The 23,221-nt window shown below is 34.9% G+C and overlaps 3 protein-coding genes and 1 long non-coding RNA gene across 7 annotated transcripts in view; 2 read left to right on the top strand and 2 right to left on the bottom strand.

Moving 5' to 3' along the window:
- Positions 1–8,255, top strand: part of mask (multiple ankyrin repeats single KH domain) — a 148,649-nt gene extending 140,394 nt beyond the window's left edge. Inside the window, 7 exon segments of the mRNA XM_067282314.1 lie at positions 4,460–5,928; positions 5,976–6,249; positions 6,251–6,719; positions 6,823–7,023; positions 7,100–7,278; positions 7,348–7,569; positions 7,928–8,255. Coding sequence (XP_067138415.1) covers positions 4,460–5,928; positions 5,976–6,249; positions 6,251–6,719; positions 6,823–7,023; positions 7,100–7,278; positions 7,348–7,569; positions 7,928–7,960 — 2,847 coding nt within the window. The 3' untranslated portion in view covers positions 7,961–8,255.
- A 1,329-nt stretch (positions 8,256–9,584) lies between these two features.
- On the top strand, positions 9,585–17,395 carry LOC136985104 (protein spaetzle 3-like). Of its 4 annotated transcripts, none has more exons than XM_067282312.1 (6): positions 9,640–9,944; positions 10,898–11,022; positions 11,571–11,621; positions 11,701–11,878; positions 16,694–16,819; positions 16,890–17,395. In XM_067282312.1, the coding sequence occupies exons 1-6, from the start codon at positions 9,936–9,938 to the stop codon at positions 16,983–16,985; spliced, it is 585 nt and encodes a 194-aa protein (XP_067138413.1). In that variant the 5' UTR covers positions 9,640–9,935; the 3' UTR covers positions 16,986–17,395. The 4 variants fall into 4 exon arrangements, with proteins under 4 accessions (XP_067138414.1, XP_067138413.1, XP_067138411.1 ...); XM_067282310.1 differs by having other exon boundaries at positions 9,687–9,944; positions 11,701–11,871; XM_067282313.1 differs by lacking the exon at positions 16,890–17,395 and having other exon boundaries at positions 9,585–9,944; positions 16,694–16,861.
- Positions 15,208–15,867, bottom strand: LOC136985107 (uncharacterized). The gene is made up of 2 exons (XR_010882281.1): positions 15,507–15,867; positions 15,208–15,406 (listed from the first exon to the last, which is right to left on the bottom strand). It is a non-coding gene; the product is annotated as an uncharacterized lncRNA (long non-coding RNA).
- The window catches only part of LOC136985099 (AP2-associated protein kinase 1-like), a 66,475-nt gene continuing 60,104 nt past the window's right edge, over positions 16,851–23,221 (bottom strand). Inside the window, exons 12-16 of the mRNA XM_067282302.1 lie at positions 22,053–22,530; positions 21,790–21,977; positions 19,558–19,653; positions 19,375–19,446; positions 16,851–19,292 (exon numbers count right to left, since the gene is read on the bottom strand). Of these exons, the coding sequence (XP_067138403.1) occupies positions 17,659–19,292; positions 19,375–19,446; positions 19,558–19,653; positions 21,790–21,977; positions 22,053–22,530 (2,468 nt within the window). The 3' untranslated portion in view covers positions 16,851–17,658. The remainder of the gene's footprint in view (positions 19,293–19,374; positions 19,447–19,557; positions 19,654–21,789; positions 21,978–22,052; positions 22,531–23,221) is intronic.

The raw sequence follows: 23,221 nt of genomic DNA, 5'->3' as shown, positions 1-23,221 counted from the left end.
ATTGAGTGCATTTCAAGGAGGGGGGAAAGAACATAATAAAATATTCACATTTATGTTGCTTTTATTTAATAGACCATTTCAAATAGTTTTATTTACATTTTACACTTCAAATAACTTTGAGCTTCATGTTTAGCAAGTAAATTATCTAGAAGCAATTTCACCCCCTGTTATGGAACATTTCGGCACTTGTTCCTCCAACAACTTTACCGATTTGTCTTTTTAGTTCTTCAGTGTCACAAACCTTTGTTTTGTACACTTCATTTTTGACAAACCTCAAAGAAAGAAACAGTGATGTAATGTTGGGAGATTGAGGTGGCCATTTGGTTGTCAGTGTTCAATATGTGGTATTGCATAACACTGAACATGTTGCAGTATATAGCACTAGTCACTGTAGGCTTGGTGAAGGTTTCCTAACTCTCCATCTATATTCACTCAAAATTGACACACTGTTACGGCTAGTTTTTATTATTATTAGTAGTAGTAGTAGTAGTATTATTCCTCTCTGAAATGCACTCAATAATTTATAACCACCCTGTACATTAAACAGAGGCCATAGCAAGATATGAAAATTTTTGCCCAATTCACTATTCATGAGTTTTAAGGTTATAAAAAGTGTGATTTTTGAATTTTTCAAAGTTTTGCTGTTTCTTTCCCTCAAATCACAAAATAAAAAAATATATCATTACTGCAAAAGACAGGCATTCAAAATGATGTATACTAGAAAATATTTTGGTTCAAAATTCAAATGGAAAAAGTACTCCTTTGTACCCGTGCCTTAAAAATGATTTTGCTGGTTTAGAACAGGACAATAATTCCAAAAAATTTTGGAAAGTTTATATTACACTATAAAAAAACGTACAATTTCATTTTTCAAATAAAAAACAGGAAAAAAAATAAAATTTGAAACTTGATTAAAATGACCTTCCTTTGTCATTCATTATATTCTCTGCTCTTTCTTCTATTCAGCACCATAGAAAACAATTCCACTTAATTTCAAATGGACCACTACATTTGCTTGTGACAGTGCAACTTGTTAATTATTGCACTGTTGCACATAACTGCGTGTCAAAAATATAAAAATTAATTTGATAATGCAAACTGTGCAAAGTGCAAAATTTTTGTTCATTTCATGTTATTTAGGTATTGTGACAAATGTATTCACTTGATACAATTGAGAATTTTTTAAAGCTATAAAGCTAGTAATTTTGCAGATAAAGCATATCATCATATTGTAAATTGTCAAATTTTTGACAGTCCATGCATTTTCATAAATAAAAAACATTCTGGTTAAAAACTCAGCAAAAGATTTTGATATTTTTTTTTAACAATTTTTGAAATTGTTGCCCTGTTCTAACAAGCAAAATCATTTATTTCCTTTTGAATTTGCACCAAAAATTTTTCTGGTATACATCATCATGTGTACCTCTTTTTTTCTCGAAATGTCATATATTTAATTTTGTAATTTGATGTAAAGAAACAGCGATAGTTTGAAAAATTTGGACCAATATTGGGTAGTAATTATTTGCTGATACCTTGTTCTGGGCCAGTTTCTAGTCCTGCTGTGGCCTTTATTAGAATATAAAAAAGTTAATTTAGTATTCTTTGTGTTGTGTCAATGAGAAAATAATTGGTTATTCTCATCTGTTTTCTTACTGCTGAAATGTTATTTTTGAAAAGATATCATCTTTATTACTTATAAAAGTCTAAATGTACAAATTTGGATTTTACTGCTGTAACTATTTTAGGTATATAAGAGGTTTTCAAATCTGTTTAATATAGTTTACTGAATGCTCCTGTATCTTTATTGACTAAAACTGTTATTAACAATTCATTTTTCAAACACTTACACACACTCGGCATCAAGAATAAAGCATTACTTAATCTTTTATCACCATCTTTATACAGTTATTCTTGTAAATAATGTTTAAGAGTAATATTGTGAGGGCTAATCTTAAATATAATTTCTTTGTTGAAGTAAAATGTTTGAAAAGAATAAAGAATACTTTGAGGCTGAAGTGAAGGGTTTAAAAGTGCTAAGCGAATTTTTTAAATGAGGTAACTTCGTAAAGCAGAAGTAAGTGAAAATTTTTTAAAATAATTGGCGTGATTTATATTTAAATTCGAAGCATTGTGAATTGTTGTTTTTTTTTTATATTTTTACTTTGTTCTTAATGTAAGTGATATCCTTTATCATTCTTATTATTTTCTTTTAATTTTATATATCTTTAATATCAGAAATAATCTAGATCAGTGATTCTCAAAGTTATCAATTTGAAGACCATTTATACTCTCCATCCATTTACTACTTTGTAAATATAACTTCAGATGATGATAGTGTGCCAAAATATTTTCTCTGTTTAGTATTCTAATATGAGATACATGTGTGTGAAAATATTCTTTTCTCTGATTTGATAGCATTGAATTGCATTTTGGGAAAATGAATAGGTCAGTCTGCAGACCACCTGATGTATGCTCCATGTTTTGAGAACCACTCTTTTAGATAAATATCACAAGAAAAAAATGAATGTATTAATAGTGTTTTTCTGAATGAATGTTTGTAATTACGTATACTAAGGATATATTACATACTATTTGTGTCACCTGTTATAATAGTAATCTGTTCATTAAATTTTGCTATTTCATAAGTATCATTTTTATTTAAATTGTACAAAAATCTATCTAAACCTAGAAACAAATTCAAAAATCTGAATATTGCATTTACTATATATATTTAGAAATTTGTATAATACTTATATTGTCTATTTTTGGAAAAATTTTCTGGTGTTATACTTACTGTTCTTGGCCCTTTTATCAAGAATAAAATTTCATTTTCTGTTACTGTAATTTAAAATCCTATCAGTGCCTGATTTGACAGTCAATCTCAATGTGCAAAGTGATTCATTAAGGATTTTTCTGTTTTTCCTCGCTTATTTACAATTGCTTTTGGAAATTTTTCAACACATTAGTTTTCTGTTTTAAAAAGTCTGCAATATTAAATAATACAGTGCATCCAAATCTGCACTAATTCAAACTCTGCTTAGTCCAAAACAATTTTGGTAGTTTTGTTGTTAAATATTTTAGTCAAGAAGAAAAAAATATTTTTTAAAAGTATGACAAATTTATAAAATTAATACGTACTACATATTTTAACATAAGTATGTACACCAAATAATGTAAAAATGTTTAAATGTGTGTTTGTTCAGATGCATATCTTGTGGGTAATCACATGAAAATCAGCAAGAGGATGTGGTTTCCCCTAGAAGATTTTCATTACAAACAAGCTCACTATAAGTATGTTATAGTTCTTGAATTCATTTTCCTTAAAAAAGTTCGGTATAAAGCAAATTAAAAAATTGCTCTCCAAGATTTGCTGTTGTATTTATCTCGGTACATGTCTGTAATCCTTCTTTACTTCCATTTCCATAAAATCTTGCTAATTCAAACCCATACAATAGTTTGATTTAGCGGGAATACACTGTAATTGGAAGTTTAATTGTATACGTAAACATGAAATTTACAGATATGTAGTATCACGTTGAAATATCTATATACAAGATTTCAGTCTAATGGATAAATCTCTGCTTAAAAACAGCTTTATAAGAGATTTGTCTGCTGGTTCCCATTCACTCAGCTTGTTGCAGTTTAAAAGACCATGAAATTATCAAATTGTTCCAAAACTAAAATTAAAAGTGATGTGTACAATGTCCATATTGATAATTGTAATACAGTGGAATCTGGTTAACTTGAACTGAGATAACTCAAAAGTTGCATTTGCTTGAAATTTCTTTCCCCAATGGTCCCTAAACGTGTTAAATCAAACTGGTTAACTCAAATTCCTCAAAACTTTTTAACTTGAAGTTAAATTTTTTTTATCCAACCTGTTTGAGTTAACCAGGTTCCACTGTATACGCGAATTTCCCGAGCAATGTGAAAAGTAAATGAAGCTGCATTAAGTTGATTTTGTGCCTGATTCTAATTTGCACTCATATTTTTGAGACCACAAAAGTCCAAAAAGAGATATAGTAAAGACAGTAATAACCATTTTATAATTTTTCCTTCTATCATCTCATTGTTGAAGAAGCAAAAATGTAGTATTTTGTTTAAATAAGATATTTCTGTTTTGATTTGTCTTGTAAATGACATGCAAGTTTGTAACAATTGTATTGATATTTAACATCACTTTAATGAAAAATCACTTGCTAGATTAGTTTATTCATAAATTAGAATTTTTGTAATAAGTTAATGAAATTATTAAAAGAACTAGATTTTGATTTTAAAATGATTTTTGCATGTACAAAATCTTTATTTACTTTGATAAGTCACTTTGTTAAAAAAAATTACCTTAAATTTAACTTTTAACTTTATAAATTGAAAATATGGATATATTAAATATGCTATAAAACTGATAATGGTTTTAATTGACAATATTTATAAATGCATGTATTTTCTTTTTATTAAGGTTACTAATGGAGTCCCAATGACAACTGCAAATCAAAATAAAGTACCTTCTCGACAAACATCTGTAACAAAAATATCTGGAATAGTATCTGTCAATTTGTCAAAAGTTAATACGATACCTCCTAGTTTACCAGCTAATGCTGCCCCTCCATTTGCTTCTCAACCACGGACGGCCATTAATAGTACCAATATTCGTCCCAGCATTTCGGTTGGTACACCTTTTCCGACCAATTCTCAAAATGTCTGGACGGGAGTCGTTCTGACTGGAAAAGCTCCGTTGACGGTCGCTCCTCGGTCATCTGCTCTTGGAGGAAATAATACAATAACACTGTTATCCACAAGTAATATAAACAATTCTAATGTAAATGAAAAGACACTTGTAAGTCGTCAGCTATTTCCTTCAGAGAAAAAAGTTACCAATGTTCAAACGGGAACTACCACCACGACTAAAACCACCGTGTCTTACACCATGGCTGTTATTGCCCAAGGCAGAACTACGAAAACTGTTCCAGCTAGTGCAGTCACAGTGACTACTAAGATAACTCTTGCATCAGATGTAAAAATAAGTTCTAGTAATGGAAATTTTCAATCAGATTGGTCAGGTGGTACTTCATCTACCACTACAACTAGCACTGTTGTTTCATCTGGTCAAGGAACAATTCCAACTCCATCTCCTTTTCCTAATAATACTTCAAATAATAGATTAGTTAATGGTCCCGCTGGAAATCAGACAATGCAAGAAGCTGGTGGTAATGAGGTATTGGGAATTAATCAGAAGCAGCCTTTTATTCCAAGTAGTACAACACATCAGAATCCTCCATCTCTGTCGCCAACTAGCAATACAAATAATTCAGATCTTCTTCAATCTACTATTGCCCAAGAATATTCTCCTTTCAATAATTTGTTTAGTAAAGTAGCTCAGCCAAGTGTATGGGGACAGAAAGATAGAGAAATGGCTAAACCAAATTTTGCTAGTGTTGCTGCAGCAGGTGTCACGTCAGTCTCTTCCCATGTACAGAATTCGCATCCCATTCAAAGTTCTCTCTCTCTTTCACTATCTAATAGCACTATAGTTGATGCAGCAAAAGCACCAGGCTATAGAGGTAATTTGCATATTTCACCAAATGCTTCCTGTAATCCCTCTGCAACTACATTAGCACATACAATATCTCACAATTCTGGTTTTGGTGCCATTGGTACTGGTCCGCGTAGTGCTCCTTGTACTCCCCCTCTTGGACCAATTGGCCCACCGTCTTCGACAGGCTCCAGTAATACTAGACGTTCTACTCCACCATCAGTACCGAGTCCTCCACCTTTACACTCCAGATCTTTACCAGATTCTCATGGTTTCCCTGTAACTGAGGTACCACGAATTGTATCAAGTTCGGGACAGGTGACATCATCTCATTCGGTATCTCACAGTTTGTCAGTTTCTCAGATGTCAGAGGGTCTCTTCCAACATCATCCTCACCACCATCATCATGCTATGCAAAATATATCAGGCTTGACAGGAGCGTTCGTCTTCCCACTTTTCCATTGCCTTCTGGAAATGGAGGCAGTGGATTTTCTGGTCCTGGAGGTTCTCATACAAATACTACTTTTAGTCAGCATAGTCCTTTGTCATCAGTAGGACCTATCATTCAGGATACAAGTTCTAATAATGGAAACATTTCAAATAACAATTCTAATTTGCAGGTGCTCCAAAGCACTCTTAATCCAAACGCTCCAGACTTCTCTAGTCGTGCCTCGCTTCTTATGGCTCATCATGGTCCATCCATGCATCCTATAACCACATCGTCTGCCTTCAGGTCCAAATACCTTTCAGGATGGCCCGGCTCCATCTCTTGCCCAATTCCGCCCCATTCTGCCATCAGCAGCCAATATGAATCACACATTCCCTTCTCTTCACGGTATGCCCACCGCTCATCCTCCAGGAATGGGACGATTTCCTTTCCATCCCAGTCATAATCAACAGCAACAGCCTCAGCAGCAACCTAGTGATTTTAACAACCAGCCACAGTCTGGTCCAGTAGGTTCTTTACCTCCAGGAATGGGAGGACCAGGTCTTCAAGCAAATGAAGGTATGCCACTCTTAGGGATGATGGGAGGCTATCCACCTCATCCTGCCCAAGGATTATCTCATGTTGGTCCAGGTGGCAGTAATCTTCCACATCATTATCCTGCTATACCTTCCATGATGGGAATAAGGCCAAATCAACGATCATCTAGCACAACGCCATCAGTGGGAGCTTCATCAAAAGGTGCCTGTTTACTTTAATTGTATATTTATAAACTTTTTGAAATAAATGATTTTGGTTTCAAAAACCGAACTCCATCCTAATCGAAAACATATTTTGCCAGTAGACGAGGGATCTCCGATGTCTACCATGTCTCCCACTGCTTCTCCTCAGGGTAGCAATTTATCTTCACCCACAGGCATGAATATGACTAGTGGAGAAGACAGAAAATTACCTAGGCCTATCGGAATGGAAAGAGCACAAAGAAAACATCCTGTTTACAGCGGTGTATCTGACATTAGTGCTATATGGTCATATAATTCTACGGGTATGTATTAATTAAATATAAAATTAATGATTTAGAAAAACATTACAAATAAAATTTTTTCTTGTGAAAATATTAGATATGGGCTGCGCGGGTGAATGGATGACAAATTTGTCGAACAGCATGGTTCACTCTTCGCCTCTTCCACCGCAGGAAGACCTTATGCCACCTCTACTTCCAAATAATTATGGAAATAATCGATTTGGTGATAATATTTTAGTTTCTGATTCTAATCATCCACTGGATCATTCTTTCCAGGTAAAATATTTTTTGAAAGAATACAATTTGTTTGTGTATATGTGACAACAATCTATAATTTTATTACAGCTGGCATCTGCAGCGGCCTCGGGTAGTGGATATCCACATTTTGTCAACGGCCTACCACCACATGTGTTGACTCCTCATCTCTACCAAAATAATAGTAATAACGGGCCCGCTTCTCTGCGGCCCACGGGACTAGAGAGCAATGTCGAAATGTGGGGAGGTCCCAATAAAATGCCCCTTTCCTCTGTCGGAGACGGTCTCCCCTCTGCACCAGAACATAAGATGGTTAGTAGCATGACGATGCATTATACTTCTTAGCTATTTTTCTTTAATAACATATGTTTGTAAATCTTATATAGTACTGGCTATAAAAAAAAAAGAATAATGTGTAATTTTTGACTTGTCACTTCACAAATTATTAGTGTGGATGTAAATGTACTTGTACAATTACACCAATTTATTCATTCAAATAAAACTTGATGATGCTTTATGTGGTGGACGTTTGCATTTCTTTGTACGGCACAATTAAACTTAGAATTCTTTTGCGTCCGCACTTCAATCCGGCACTAATTCGGATATAGTAATTTTGGTAGTATGTTAATCCATTTTATATAGAATAAACATTCGCCTCTTCTCTCTCTAGGCCTGGAATAATTGGAGTCAGCATCAAGCATGATGATCAGCCTTTCCTATTCCCTCACTTATCGACCACGGTCTATAGAAGAACAAGACATGACTTTTAAAATGGGATATCGCATCGGCTTTGGCACCAGACCAAAAAAAAAAAAGACTTTATTAACATTTACTCGTAAGAGACAATTTGGGGTTCGGTGGGAGAGAGACTTTAATGCACGAAACCACCTTCGAAGGAATTAGCTGTCGACGAACAGTTTAAGGTCGGTCGAATTCGGTTATTATCACAAATTGCAGTGTAATTGAGGACTTCATGTATCAGTAAAAGTTTCCTGTGAGCATTTGTGTTTTCATTTTTAGATTAAAAAAAAAACAATTATTTTATAAAAGAAAAAAGTATGACATGAACATTTCAGATATGATTTCTTTACACAGCATTTTTTAAAACTTGCATATTAGTTTCTTTGCAATTCTCTGACAGATTTAAAATATCAGTTATATATATTAGTAATAAAGAAACATCAAACTAGAAAACTGCTTTGTGGCTGCACATTTTCATAACACACAGATAACTCTACTCCAGATCAAACTATATATTGAAGTAAACTGGGAACTAAAAATTTGACAAAAATAAGTTTCTCTTCCTATATTTAATTTAAAAAAACAACTGACGAATTACATATTAAAGATTTAAAATAATACATAGTTTCATTTGCATTTTAATGAGGAAATCCCAACATAAATTACCCATAACTTCAAACAAACAACTGTAAAAACAAAGCCCTTTTTTTATTATTTTTGCATCTATTAAATGTTTTTAAACTTAACTATTATTATTATTATTATAAAAACACACGAATATAAACAAAAAAAAGTAATTTTTAAAATATTTTCGTGGTCCTTAATTAATCGTACGGTTTTAAAAAAGGAGAAAACTGACGGTAAGTTATTTAACACATTTAATCATCATACACAAACACGAAACAGGTCGACAGGAGGAATATTCCAAAGGAGACTGCGCACAACGCGTCCATCAGAAATCAATGGGGAGGGGGAAAAAGTTCTAAGTTTTCGAGCAAAACGCAGAAAAAGAGTAAATCACATTCCGTGAGAAAGTACCACCATTCCATATCAAAGTGGCCGCCTTTAAAAAGGGGGGAAGAGAGGGGAAAAAAGCCTGTCTTTGCCTTTCGGTCGAGCAAAGGAGGCCACATTCGGGAAGGCAAATGCACAAGCGAATGATTAAAAAGTGGATGGACTACTTTCCGAGGTGAAAGGTCGTCGAGCGGGAGGAACATGGCCACAAGCGGTAGGGAAATCGTGTACGGTCTTATCCCTTCTATTATCATATATACCTCCCACCGCCAACGTACAATCATTTTACCCAATTTATGGAGCCTCGTGTAAGTGGAAAAACTACAGGTCTCGCAGTTGATGTCTCATTGATAAGACAATACCGTACATTACCGGCTGACCCCAAATTACGTTCGCTCGCCGTGGGAATTGTAAAGAAATTCCAGTCGTCTGTACCCCGCAGCCAATGTGGGCGTGGTCGCGCCATCGCACCGACCTTTACCGATTCCGTAATCGCAATATATATATATTAAAAAAATAATAATAATAAGTAAATAAAACTCGCGTCGCTTCGAATCGTCGCCGCGCGCCGTATCTTACGATTTGATATTCTCCCGGCGGTTACCGAACCCGGTTCCTACACCTTCTCCTACGCCACCGGCGGAAGGGTCGCGGGTTCGAGCCTTGTGTCTCGGTTTTTGTTTATTCACCTCGACCAGACGCGATAAAACGCGCGAATAGCCGGACGGGCAACATCCCGACGTTATTGGGAATGAGAGATAGCAGCTAAGCATCCTTTCATTGGAAGGTAAGGTAGAAACGGGTGTGACCTAACCCTGACCACAGACCACCTACAAGTGGAAACGGAGTCAGTATGTGAGAACGGCCCGGGGATATGCAGGCCGTCAGACACTGCTTTTATCCCCAGTACTGTCACTTACATCATGGTCAAGGTAAGCATCGCGCGCGCACGTTTTTTCTTTTGCTCCTCGTCATTTATGCAAATTATTATATTATATTATTTCACAATTATTTCTCTCGCGCATCGCGATCCGAAAAGACAAAAAAAAACAATTCCCTATTTTCCCCATTGCGTTACGTCAGTAATTGGTTCTAATGGGGGGAGGGAATTAACTTTTCGAATAAATAAAATCTTAGCGTCGTCGAACGAGTCGCGTTTAAATTAACGAAATCGGATTAATTTCGGGAGAATTTAACTAGGAATAAAGGATTTGCGGGCGGCTTAACTCTTAACGTAAAGATGGCGGGTGCACCTGATCTTATCTGGCTGAAGAAGGTGAGAAAGTTGTGTACACCCTTTGGAAATGTCGGAATCTCTCGAATTGTGATTTACGTTATGTAAATTACGAAAAGAAAATTTAAATGGCGGTTCTCGGGATTAAAAAGAGCAATTAAGTCGACTTTATCTTAAGTTCGTTTTTACGCGTTACAGTTAAGCCAGCGTTCCGTTGTCGTTAAAAAATACTTGAAGTATTTTTTTCGGCGTAAGAAAATAAAGACAAAAAAAATACAGTGATCTGTGAATGGAGCGAGAGAAACAGGTGAACCCGAGTAATCTTTTAGAAAACCGGTCTGTCACGTGAATAAAGAGATTCTCTGGGATCAGAAGGGGAATCTACGCGCAAAGTATTTTAATTTTCGCTTAAAGATCGAATAAGAGATTACGGAAAATATTTGCGTCCGAAGATACGGGCAGTATTTTTCGTAATTTTTCTACCGCCAGGGCGTGAGAAAATATTCGTAAGATATTCTCATTACGGTAAGATGGCGCCACTGTTGTTTGTTAGCAAAATAATTTTTTTTACCGTACGCTAGGAGGCGCTATCTTTCGGCCGCTTTATATAATTCATAATTAAAAACTTTTTTTTATAATCTCTCCGATCAGATATCGTTAGCCCTGTCTTTTCTGACTCTCGAACTCGTGGTATATGGAGAGATATACAGAGGATATCCTTGTCATCGGAAATTTAATCAGCTACACTGCCCCTCTCCCGGAAACAATTACCCCAAGTGAGTATATTTCGATTTATCACGTGCGGAAATTGTACCGCGTACGATACAATTCGAACGCGAAATGACGTCGTTGATGACGTAATATTTTTCGCATCCGACGCGAATAATTTCGGTTTTACAATTGAAAAACTTGTATTAAAATTGAAATTTTACGACACCGCGCGGAATAATTTACGAACGTTTCGCAGAAGTTTGAAAAATGACGGAAGGTTAATAGAAAAAAAAGCTGCACCCGTACGCAGCTCCTAAGATGCAATTCGAAAGGTGATTTATGAATGTTCTTTCGGTAAAGGTCAGCCACTCTGACCACTTACAGTCGTCGACCTCTCACGTCATAATACCTCTTTGTATAGAAACGGGCTTTGCTCTCTCCGACTTGCATAAATAATCTCGCGTAGTCAATCAAAAATTCCGTTTTATCAAAATTTCGGCACGGCTCGTCTAGTTTTTTTCCCTCTCTCTTCTTATTATGATTATTATTATTATTATTATCGGCAGAGGAAACTTTATTTAAGACTCTTTGTCTTGTTTCTCTCCTACTTTAGTCGAACGAAAGATGGAGGAGAGACGAGACAAAGAGAAATGAGTCTGGACAGGTGAGATTATCGATTTAAATTTAAAAAAAGGGGTCAATTAATCGAGTGCAATTGTTTACCGAGGTGTCGTTTCCGACAGAGAGAAGATCGAGGTGTTCATCGATGAGAACAAAGCGTTAGTGAAAAGAATGTTTGGTGATTATATGTTCGAAGGAGACGAGAAAGATACTCCTCCCGTTCCTCTGGACCAGTACGAAGTTCACAAGAGAGGAAAGAGAGCCCGTCCATCTTATTCGTCGTCCTCTAACAAGTTATATGTGATATTTTTGTCTTCTTTCGATATATTACATAGTATTACGTAGTTCTTTAACTAGAAATAATAATAGAAATCACTTCAGAGGCGTAGCCAGGGAGATTGTCCGTGGAGTACGGATCCTCCAAAATTGTTTTTGTTTGTTACGACTAGGCCATACCGAGCAGACTATTTGAAGTATAAATATACTTGTATCGTGTAATAAAATATAATAGGGTGATTATTTGTTATTTGAAATGACAAGTAATTCGTATTGTTATATTGTCTACGTGCCAAAACGTTACCGATATCAGAATAAAATTTCATAAAGATAACGAATTTCTCCAAAAAAAAAAAACTTTTGCATCCTTTGGACGGTGCATTATTGATGGGACCTCCCGAAAAAATCCTGGCTACGCGCCTGATCACTCGTATTTTATCAAAGAGAATCGAATTCAGTATGAATGATTGCACGCGGATGTTGAATTATTTGAATTTAGCAAGTACAGTAGGGTATTGTTTTACGCGAAGGCGAATGATTAATGAACAATTTCTATTCGGAAACGTTGGAGTAGAGTATTTGATGCGGTATAATAAAATTATATACTAGAGAGATACGTGCAAAGCAGAGTTTTGGCCACAGCAAGTAGCATCCAGTAAAGTTCTCTGCGCTCTGAATGTGGCACTAAGGATGGGTTACATTAACACCGTTTTAGATACATTAACTTACGTAGCCATTTACAACCACCAATCAGCTGGAGGAGGTGGTAGATACTTGGGGCGAGGAAAATTTATGCGGTAACAGCTGATACGTAGCCCCTGCGTAAAATAAGACTATATATTGTTACTTTGTAAATTACCGTCAGCCATTTTTAATGAACTACCCTATCCTTTTCATACGCAAGGTTAGAGCCTTGTATAAGATGGCATGGACGACCTCCACACTCCGCGACTTTTGATAGTATGCAGGCTACAGAAAAACTCGATGTAAATTACTTATAAGAATCTTTGTTCATTGGACACATGGACACAAGAAATGTACCTATAAGCAATCAATCTGAAGATCCGTGGAATTCGTTTCATTTACAATAGGCAGTTCGTATACACGTGTGTTGCAATATTCGAGATTCCCCCAAATATTGAAAAACTGGTCAAAAAGTTGCAATCCCGAAATTCTCACTAAAGTTTGAGAGAAGATCTAAGTTTTCGTGTTTCGGCCCCACCTCGCACTAAAACAATTTCGTATGCCCACACTTGATCTATATTTTAAATTATGCTAATAGCCATGTACAGTACTTTGTAACTTCAGAAATACAGTATAATTAGTGTTACTTTCTCGTCACATGCTTTAGAAATTCGTGCGAGGGGAAGTTATATATAACACACAGTATATAGAAAATCATTTAAAATAATACAGTAAACTACCGCCAACTCGAACCAAATTTTTGAAAATTTTGTGACAATACTTCAATTATAATTATAATTTTTCTATGTTTTCGATATCCGGAAGTCTCTGCGATACTGTGCATTATATTATTGTAGTCACTGAGTTAATGACTATATTGCTGTATGGCCCACCAGTGGCCAAGTGGTCTTCGTTCCCCGAACACGGAGTTCGGTCGTAGGTTCGCGCGGGCTGGTCACGTGGAGTTTTCCGGGTTTTCTCCACGCATGTAACATAGGAGCCAGTTTCTCTTAAAAAGACCTCCCGGAAGGCATCCCTCCTAGGCAGATCGCCCAAGTGTTGCGTTGCCATAACTAAACAAGCAAACTATATTGCTGTATGCTATACCATCACGAAATTTTTTTTCGTTTCCTATAACAAATTCAGCATTTTACTAAGCTTTAGGTCTATAACCTAAAGTTTAGTAAAATCTCTGTATAAAACTGCTCGTAAAAAATTACTGTACTGTATATCCACGTGGTCCTCCCGCTAACTCGGACTGTCTTCACTCCCTTTTAGTTAGCGAGGGTTTGCTGTATATAAATGTTACCGTCAATGGTACGAAAAGTAACACGAACGTTTGGACAAAGACGATGTCACCTCATTGTCCAAACACATTAAATATTCGTGTCTTTCACACTAGACGCCATGCTCTTTTTCGGGAGAGTATCGTCGACAATGACTTACCATTTATGTCAATCATCGTTGAATATCAATAGAGCGAATTATTGTTTGTGATTCATTTTATTCTAGATCATCACACACTTGTATAACTAAACATTTTTTAGAGACCAACTGAGATATATTACCATCATTTTAAAAAAAATGAATGAAGCCTAAATAGGGAATAAACTCGAGTGTAAGGCCTACATTACTTTTCTACCACCCACATAATATGGTATAAGCCTGGATATAAGTCTAGTGTATATTAATTCAGTCGTATTTATCCAAACAATTGAGGCTGGAACGACACTGATTTGTATCGCCTCTCTGCTGCTTGGCAAGAACACATTGTAGTCGCTGGGTTCAATCTTTTTTGACGTATTCACTATATGTCTTATTGTCTCCTCACAAATTTCGGCATAAACTTTTTTCCATACAATAATCCAAACTTAAAAGAACAGAACAGGAATGAAAATAAAATCACAGATTACATTACTCGAAGCACAGTGGCTACCGCGACACTTTACAATTTTTCCCATTGGAGCATTGTTTCGACGTATTGCCAAAATATTGCTCACTAGTTCTAGTAGCCCACTAAATCAGTTTCAAATACGAAACGTGATCTATACTCTGCGTATGATTGGTAGTCTAGTAAACCGGAAGTGCCGTCACTCTCTCTCGCTTCGAAGATTTCCAATTACAAAAAAAAAATAAGTACAAATTTTTACAATGTAATTTTAAAAGGTTAATTTTAATTTAAAATAGTTCTTTATTAACATACACGACTATTTAGTTAGAAATCGGTATATTTATTTTCTATTTGCAGTTAAATAATTATAATCCACAACAAGTAGGCTACGGTATACATTAGCTGGCGCGACTTTTCAAAAACACCTCGAATAATAGAAACTCGTTTGTCGGGCGTGTGGCGTAGAGTTACAATGTTTCCTTTTATTGTAAGTTGCAATTTAAAAGCAGCTTTCTTACACGGAGACTTTCCTCTAAGTTAACGAAGATATACCATGGTTTAAATCGACGCATTAACTATCACCCGGACCTCCCCCGTAGGCTCAGATTTAGTAAGACGTGCCCCGTCCCGCACTTTCTCCAATACAATAACGTAACTTTTAATTAATGTCACTTTAACAACATTAATTAAATCCTCCTTTCTCTCTCTCTCTCTCTCTCTTTTGGCCCTCGGCCTACTCAAACTAATTTTTCATCCGCCACAAAATTACAAAAGAGACTTCAAAATGTTACACCCTTTTATTTGCTTACAATTAATTATTTGTTACGATATAAAACTATTCTTTATGCTTTGTGTTCGAAGTACGGCAGGGCACGTATCCAATCTCGTCAACTACCGCGCATGTGCAGTTTTAGTGGACAATGACGTATTTCCTTCCGCCTGCAGTAAATTTTGCCAATGACGCATTGAGTCATTGTCTGAATGTTTTAAAATAACGTTATTTTACAGTCCTATATGTTGTATATAAAACAAATTGTAATTTTATTATTAAGGTCGGTTTAAAGTAAGGCAAATTACCTGCGAAAGATGGACGACGGCGACAAAACCAATTTTCTACCCGATACTTTAACAGGGGGAGTGAGATTTAGCGCCTCCTACATAGAAACCAAGCCACGAGATACGAACGCAACTCGTAGCTAAAGGAGTCGATAGAGGAGGCTTCCCACCCCCTCCCTGGCACTTTCGACGAGTGATTGCGGAGGTGCTGGACGGTGGAAAGCCAAAAAATCGTTAAATCGAAGTAAGCGTTTGATAATAGCGGATCGGGATTACGTCCTGTATACGGTTCGATTTGTTCCACGACAATACGTGTTTCCACAGTGTCATATCGATGGAACAATCGAACTTGGCTTCCGACGCGGAAGATTGCAGTCGATCGTCTGACGTGGCTGGAAACTTACGTCACACGATAAACGTACCGCAGAACCGGTCGTCTGGCGTTCGTTTCCTCGGTTACGCCGCTCTTTATCAGCCTTTTTTTTTTATCCGCTAATATTCTGCCGACGTAACCGGTTTTAGCAGTTCGTTGAACTATTTTTACATAGTCTTTGTTCGAAATTGATTTATTTTTTCCTTCGGAATAAATCTTTCCGATAAATGGTCACGTGTGAGACGTACTTACGTAACGATGACATCAAAATTTGAAAATTTTTAGTTACAATTAAGAAAAACACACAGTACAGTACTTAAATATATATACGCCTATATATATTAAAATACTCGTATGTAATAAATAAAATATAGTAATGACGATTAAGCTTTTCGCCATTTTTATAATCTTTTCTAATGTTGCCGGAAAAGTTAAGCAACTCGTTATTGGAAGCAAGATAGGCGACGACGCCCCCTGCATTAAACTTTATCGAGTGTTCATCAATAGCGTAAGCAAACACAACTGCATTAAAAAAAATATTTATAATAATAATATTTAATTTTATTAACCATTATTGCTTACACTCTTGCTTCTTTGTAATAAATTATTTGATGAAACAACTATTTAGAAATTACAATATATATATACTTTTTTTTTTAATAATAATTTCTCTCGTATTTTCTTCATTTAAGAAACAAGATTGTTTGACATTTACAAATTGATAAAAAATAATTGTTCCAAAATCGATTCGAAAATTATAAGAGGGGGGGGATAAAGTTTTGATCTTTACAGTTATTGTTTACACACAACTGTACAGTCACTTTTACAATTACAGGATAGATGCTTGCGAATCTGCAGTGGAAATAGTCACTCCCTATTGGGCTTCCAACAGTGCGGGGAAAATTCGTGCCATCGTCAATACGCAACATCTCCAGCAGGCCATTCAGCAGGAAGTGTGCCAGTAAGTGACTATTTTGAATTTATCTCTGTTGTAAGAAAATGATATGTCAATCACTTTCTTTCCCGTCTAGATCCGTACAAACCAAGAAATGCAACAACGAATGCAGCTGCGAACAAAAATACAAGTGGCACCGTCTGCTGGCGTACGATCCGGACGACGACTGTAAAGGAATATTTATGGATTGGTTTCTATTCCCTTCGTGCTGTGTCTGTCGATGCACCACACCCATCAAGTAGTAACGACTTTTGTTTGACCCGTTAACGAGCCCTAGTCAACACGCACTTTTATCACAATTAGTCTTGGCATAAATGTCAAATAAATCTAAACCCACCTCCCTGATTGGGCCATTAAAACAAAATGAAATCGGTTATAAAAAAAAATCTTAAAATTCGGATTTGGAAAGAACAAGCAAGGTCTAAAGTAAATAAAGAAAAAAAAAAAAACAAGAATTAGCATTTGAACCAGTTGTGCCAGCACAAATTCATGTGTCTCGAAGGTGGCAATGCCTTTATACTCGTGCAAAATTGTCAAACTGTATAGATTCTTATCACATTAAACTATTGCCTAATGCAAGAACGTGTGTTTAATTGTTGTATTTTCTTTAGATCTAATACAACTCGTATATGTATGTACTGTACACGTGTGAGTCGGATGCTGCGATATTTTTGCTTCTCCCGAGTTGTAACCGCACGGATGTCTTCGTTTTGCATAAATATAATCTGTGTCCATCTAAAAAGTAATGGATTTGGAAAATTTCTTCATAATTATATTTCTGCTTTCTACCAATATTTGCCGGCTGTCGATAGTAGTGTGGAAAAGGTTTAATAATAGAAATGTATTCATGTCAGTGTCTTTTTAATCGAATGAGTAGACTTGTTGCTGCCCGAGTTTTGGTCTCTGGTGAAAGAACGGTTGAGAACGCTCTTGTCCTCGTCGCTACCGATGTCTTCGAAACTCATGTTTGAGAATGCGTTGTTACTACTAGCCTTATCTCGCGCTTCTTTCTTCTTTGAGTGCTTAGTTCTTCTACTTGATTTGATTTGAGTGTAGTGTTTTGATGGAAGCACGTTTACGTTTTCGTCGTGGGCAATGCTGTCTTCTTCGATATAATCGTGATAGTGCGATTTGTCGCGGGTTGTCAGTTTTTTCCCGTTGGGATCACAACAGAAGGAACTAGATGAATTCTGAGGGATGTTGCCGTTGTCGACGGTCGGCGCGTGACAAATTTCCGAAACTCTTACGCTTTTTCCTGCTGCCGGGAAATTGTTTGTACCGACTAATTGAGTTGCCATGTTATTGAATGGTATAGCACCGAATAAATCCTGGCTTCCGTTTACCTGCGATCTGTTTGTTGTAATTGGAGGTACGGTAACTACCGATCTCTGTTTGCTTCCGATTATAATCTGTGAGGGAACTCTAATTTCACTAGAACTATGCTTTTGAACTTTTCCAATATTCTGGTAGCTTATTTTTGGGCTATTTTGGATAGATTTATTTGATCCGGATAAAGAATTTGAAATTTGAGAAAATGGAGCTGAACCAAACAAATCCGTATCTTTCCACTTGGATATCTGCTGCACGGGTGAAGATAGAGGCTTTTCGGTGTTGATAGGAGTTACTTGATTATAAGTAAGAGGTAGTCTCGCTTGTTCCATATTTGTTATGTCTGGATTTTCTGGCTTGATTTCTTCTTTTGGATCATCTTTTGATTTCTTCTTTTGTAAACGCAATTTTCTTGTTTCTGATAAAATTTTTGTATTGGGCTTTCTAAAAGGAGCTTGTGCAAACACATCAATTTCATCTGTTTCACTATTAATAAGTGAACTTTTAGATGTGATGGAAGAGGATTTTTTGAAAGGAGCGGCCCCAAACACATCAGAATGTTTCTCTTTGTCGGAAGAAACTGGAATTTCTGAAAAGTTTTGTCTTTCTGATAATATTTGTTTTTGTTCTCCATCTGACAATTCGTCGTCTTCTAAAAGAGGTTTATCTCCTTCCCAGTGGCCGATGAAAACATCTTGATAAGATCCTTTCGTTGATTCCGACAGTTTTCTGGTCTTCTCTGTAGCACTGCTGTCGGTAAATGATAAGTTTTCGGCTGTCTTTGGATATTCTTGTTCTTCTTTATCTGACGTGTCGGAACAAATATCTTCTTCTTCGCTAGAATCGACTTGAGCTCTAAGATCGCTTGCCGAGCCAATTGAATCGCTATCTTCATGAGTAACGGGAATCATTTTTTGTTCCTCCTCATCAAAATCTAATAATTTTTCATATTTTGATCTATCTTCTATTGGAACCTTAACAAATGAAGCACCAAAGATTTCTTTGCTAGATCGCTTGCTGTGTATGCTTTGACTTCCTTCGCGAGAGGCACTGGAATTTTCACTACTGTGACGCTGCCTTAATTCTCCGTCGACATCACCTTCCGAATATAGTGGAACGTAGCACGATATATCACGGTCGGCAGAAGCAACTAAAAATTTCAATTTAAAAAGATACTCTTATAGCTAATGTATAAGAAATACTATATAAATATTTATGCTAAATTACTTCACCTGTTCCAGTTAAAGGTGCTGTTGACATCTGCTCAGATTGAAATGTTTTTTCTTTTCCACTTGATTTTACACCTACATTTAATAATTTTTAAAATTCTTTCATTAATAAAAATAAGTTTAAATATATTTTTTGTTCACTATAGTTTTAGAGTCTGAATTCAATTGCAATTTTAACATTCTTACTTGCTGAACTGAAAGGAGCTGCTCCGAATGGGTCTGAGTCAATCAAATCAGAAGCACTCATGACTAGGCTTTCTCTACTCTTTACATTAGAAATACCTAAATTAAAGATATTTTGTAACATTGATATACTTTAGATAAATTTTTCAGATAACTAACCAAATGCTAAAGTAGGAAAATTCAAAAATTTATATAACAATATTTCGCATACAGTCTCTTTGTTTACTAGTGCTGCTTGAATGATGTAGAATTCATAAGCATATCATTTTAAAACTAATTAACATAATTTGAAATCTTAGTTGCTATACATTACAAATGGAAAAAGCAACTTTCTCCTTGCTTATTGTTCAGTCCAATCGCTACTTCGCTACATACTTTTCGATGAAACACATCACCATCAATTCTTTCATTCTATAATGTTTCTTAATGTCCTACAATATCCTCACTCACTCTGTCATTACTTATCCATCAAAATCAGAAAAATTTCCATCCGACTTCTCTTCTCAGGATCTTGAATTTCCTTCATTTTTTCTTAATCATAATTATAAAGTATGAAATTAATGTGTTGTGTCATTTTGCTAAAAATTGATATCTAGTAGAAACTTTCCAAAACTGAAATCTTTGTTTGATTAAAATTCACCAAATATAAGGATTATTATATAACTTTTAATTTCTATTCAAGTCAGTCTTATGTAATGTGCATTACATAATTGTTTTTTAAAGTTTAAAATAATCAAAAAATTAAAATTTTTATTTTATGAAGTTTTGGAAAATTAAAATTTAGAAATTATTAAATACAAAATTTGTGTGTTTTACAAATACAGTAGAGCATCGACTATCCGAAACAATTTGGGACTGGGGTTGTTTGGATAACTGATCATTTGCGAAAAAATATATTAAACACAAAACTGTACTGTATATATTTTGTATCGTATGTCTTACAAATACAATGTACTACTTTATGTAAGATATAAAGTAGGCCTACAGTTTAGGTTGGCAGGGAAGAGGAGAGTGCTGCAGCACCACAGCACTAGCAGAAAATTGAATTTGTCAACTGGAACAGTTTTGGATAACCGATGTTTCGGTTGTTTGGTATTCGGATAATTGATGCTCTACTGTAGATAAATTTGTGTATAAAATATTCTTTAGTGAATCTTTGCTAGAAAAGATAGTAAAAATGATGAAACAAAATTACTCTTGATGTATTACCCACTAAGGGTATTTTTTAAATAAGATCCGTTTTTTGATAAGAAGAAAAATACTGTAAATATCGATAAAAGTATGTAAAATATGGGAAAAAATATATTTTATCTACTTTTCTACATAATTTCCATTTTTGTTCAAACATTTGTTATACCGCTCAAAATTTTTTAAAATTCCGACTTCAAAGAAATCTGCCGCCTGCCACCGGAAGACATTAGGCCATGCCGCTTGTCTTGTATGGAACAGCGGAGGTCACACAATAAGCATCAGAATTGATTGTTGTGCCTCTTGGCATAAAATCCACTAACAAACTTCCTTTCCTGTCCCAAAAGACAGTTACCATGATCTTTTGTGCTGAAATCAAATAACAGATCATATCTTACAGTCGGCGGGCGACTCAATTTTCTTAAACATTATAAACTTTTACAGTTCAGCATACAGACAGACGATACGGTTGCAAATGGCATCTAAACACAAGCAAAGCATGCTGAAAGCAGATGCTCGTGCACATTGCTGCAATTGCGCATCTTTCTCACTCTCATTCACAAACAGACCTTATTTAAAAAATAGCCCTCGTACTTTTGCATTTTGTTTCATTAGTTTTTAAGATCTGCAACAAGATTAGAATGCCAAATTCATATTTCTTTTGTTGTAGATTGTTAATATAAGGAGGATAGCAATGAGGATATCTTGAGTATATCACATTTTTTTCAATCTACATTAGGAACTACAAGACAAAATGGAAATGAACTTTGTGATAACTTTATATCTTTACATGTCAAAAATGACAAACTTTTCAGGAACTATTCTATAGTGAAAATATTTCAATACATGTTTGTGTTTAGATTATATACATATTACCTAATGTGTTTTTTTAATATTAATGTTTGCATTACTCTACATATTTGATAATGATATGATTGAAATAAGACCTAAACTTTTTAATAACTGAAACCATCTTAAATTTATAATTCTCTACATTATGAAATTATAGATTTAAGAATTTTATAGAATCATTAAGCATTTACTTACTACTTTGTGAACCTCTTCTGATTTTATCAAACTCCTGACCAAACAAATGATCTTCTGAGCTTTGACCATCTTCAAATGGATTCCATTGACTGGACTTTAAATCACCAGTCTGAGGTTTAGAAGAACTAGAATGGTTTTGAGAAGTTTCATATGGAGTCAAAAACTGAGTGATTTCTTTAGCAACATTCCTATATATAAATGTACATTATAGTAATCCTTTAGAACTTTAATTAAAATAAATAAAGTGTTATAGCAATACTTACTTATTGAAGGCAGAAGTATCACTGGCATTTCTACGATGATGACTATGTTGACTGAGAGTTGGAGAAGGTGGAGGCGTTACAGACATAACTGAATGAACAAGATGGTCTGCATTTTGCAATAATGTTGCAGTACTTTCTTTTTCCGTTTTATTTGACACAGAAATTGTACCATTATTTCCTTGTAAGTTTTGTTTATTATCACTGTAAAATGGATCTTGATAATTGGTTGGAGGAAAAAGATCCACATGTCCAATCTGAGTAGTAGCAGATTGTGATGGTGTAGTTGTGGAAGAACCTGGAGCAGAAGTAGATGAGGTAAGAGTAACAGTACTGTCTCCACCAGGACTGGTTAATACATTTGTAGATGGGGGTGTTATACCAGCAGGAGATTGTACAGCAGATTTCGAATGATGAGGTGTTAGTAATTGAGATGTGACATTAGTCATACGAGATGTTATAGAAGTATTGGAGCCACCATCTGTAAATAAAGAAAAATGAATTCATTCTTCTTTATAAAAATAACTTTTTATACATCAGAATATTTATTGAAAATATAGAAATAAACTTTTTGATATATGATTTTTATATATTTTCATTACACGTGATTTTCATATATTTAAAAGAAATTTTTTTATACAGCATGTTTATGCTTAGAATTATAAATTTTTTGAATTTTTTATGATATGCATAGTTATGTTACTCTACAGATTTGATGATGATAGCTTTTAAATGATAAAATTAAAATAAATTTGATTTCATAATTCTACTTTGCATTTCAACCTCCAGATAATTATTAATCAGTTTTTATATTTCAAAATTTGGATTACATATACATATAAGAATAGTTTATATTTATACAGAGATATAGGATCACAAGAAATATCAATGCTTACAAAAATAATAAACTAAAATTGATTTATTTTAGATTATTTATTTATTACAGTAAACTCCCACTAATTTGGATTTTGCATTGCATAACTCTTATAATTTTTCAAAAATATGTCTAATAATTTAAATTTTCTTGACAATATTAGAACAATTATAATGAAATTATAAATGAGTGTTTCAATATTTGGGAGTGTTTGTGATACCATACATTATATTACTGTATTCACTAAGTTTCGGAAGACTATATTGCTGTATACTGTACTATTGTGAAATTTTTTTGA

This window comes from Centruroides vittatus, unplaced genomic scaffold (genome assembly GCF_030686945.1).
Source record: "Centruroides vittatus isolate TY-2023 unplaced genomic scaffold, ASM3068694v2 contig_950, whole genome shotgun sequence".
In the NCBI taxonomy this organism is placed as follows: domain Eukaryota; kingdom Metazoa; phylum Arthropoda; class Arachnida; order Scorpiones; family Buthidae; genus Centruroides; species Centruroides vittatus.
The sequence above is the reverse complement of the archived record's forward strand: the minus strand, read 5'-3'. Positions and strand labels throughout refer to the sequence as shown.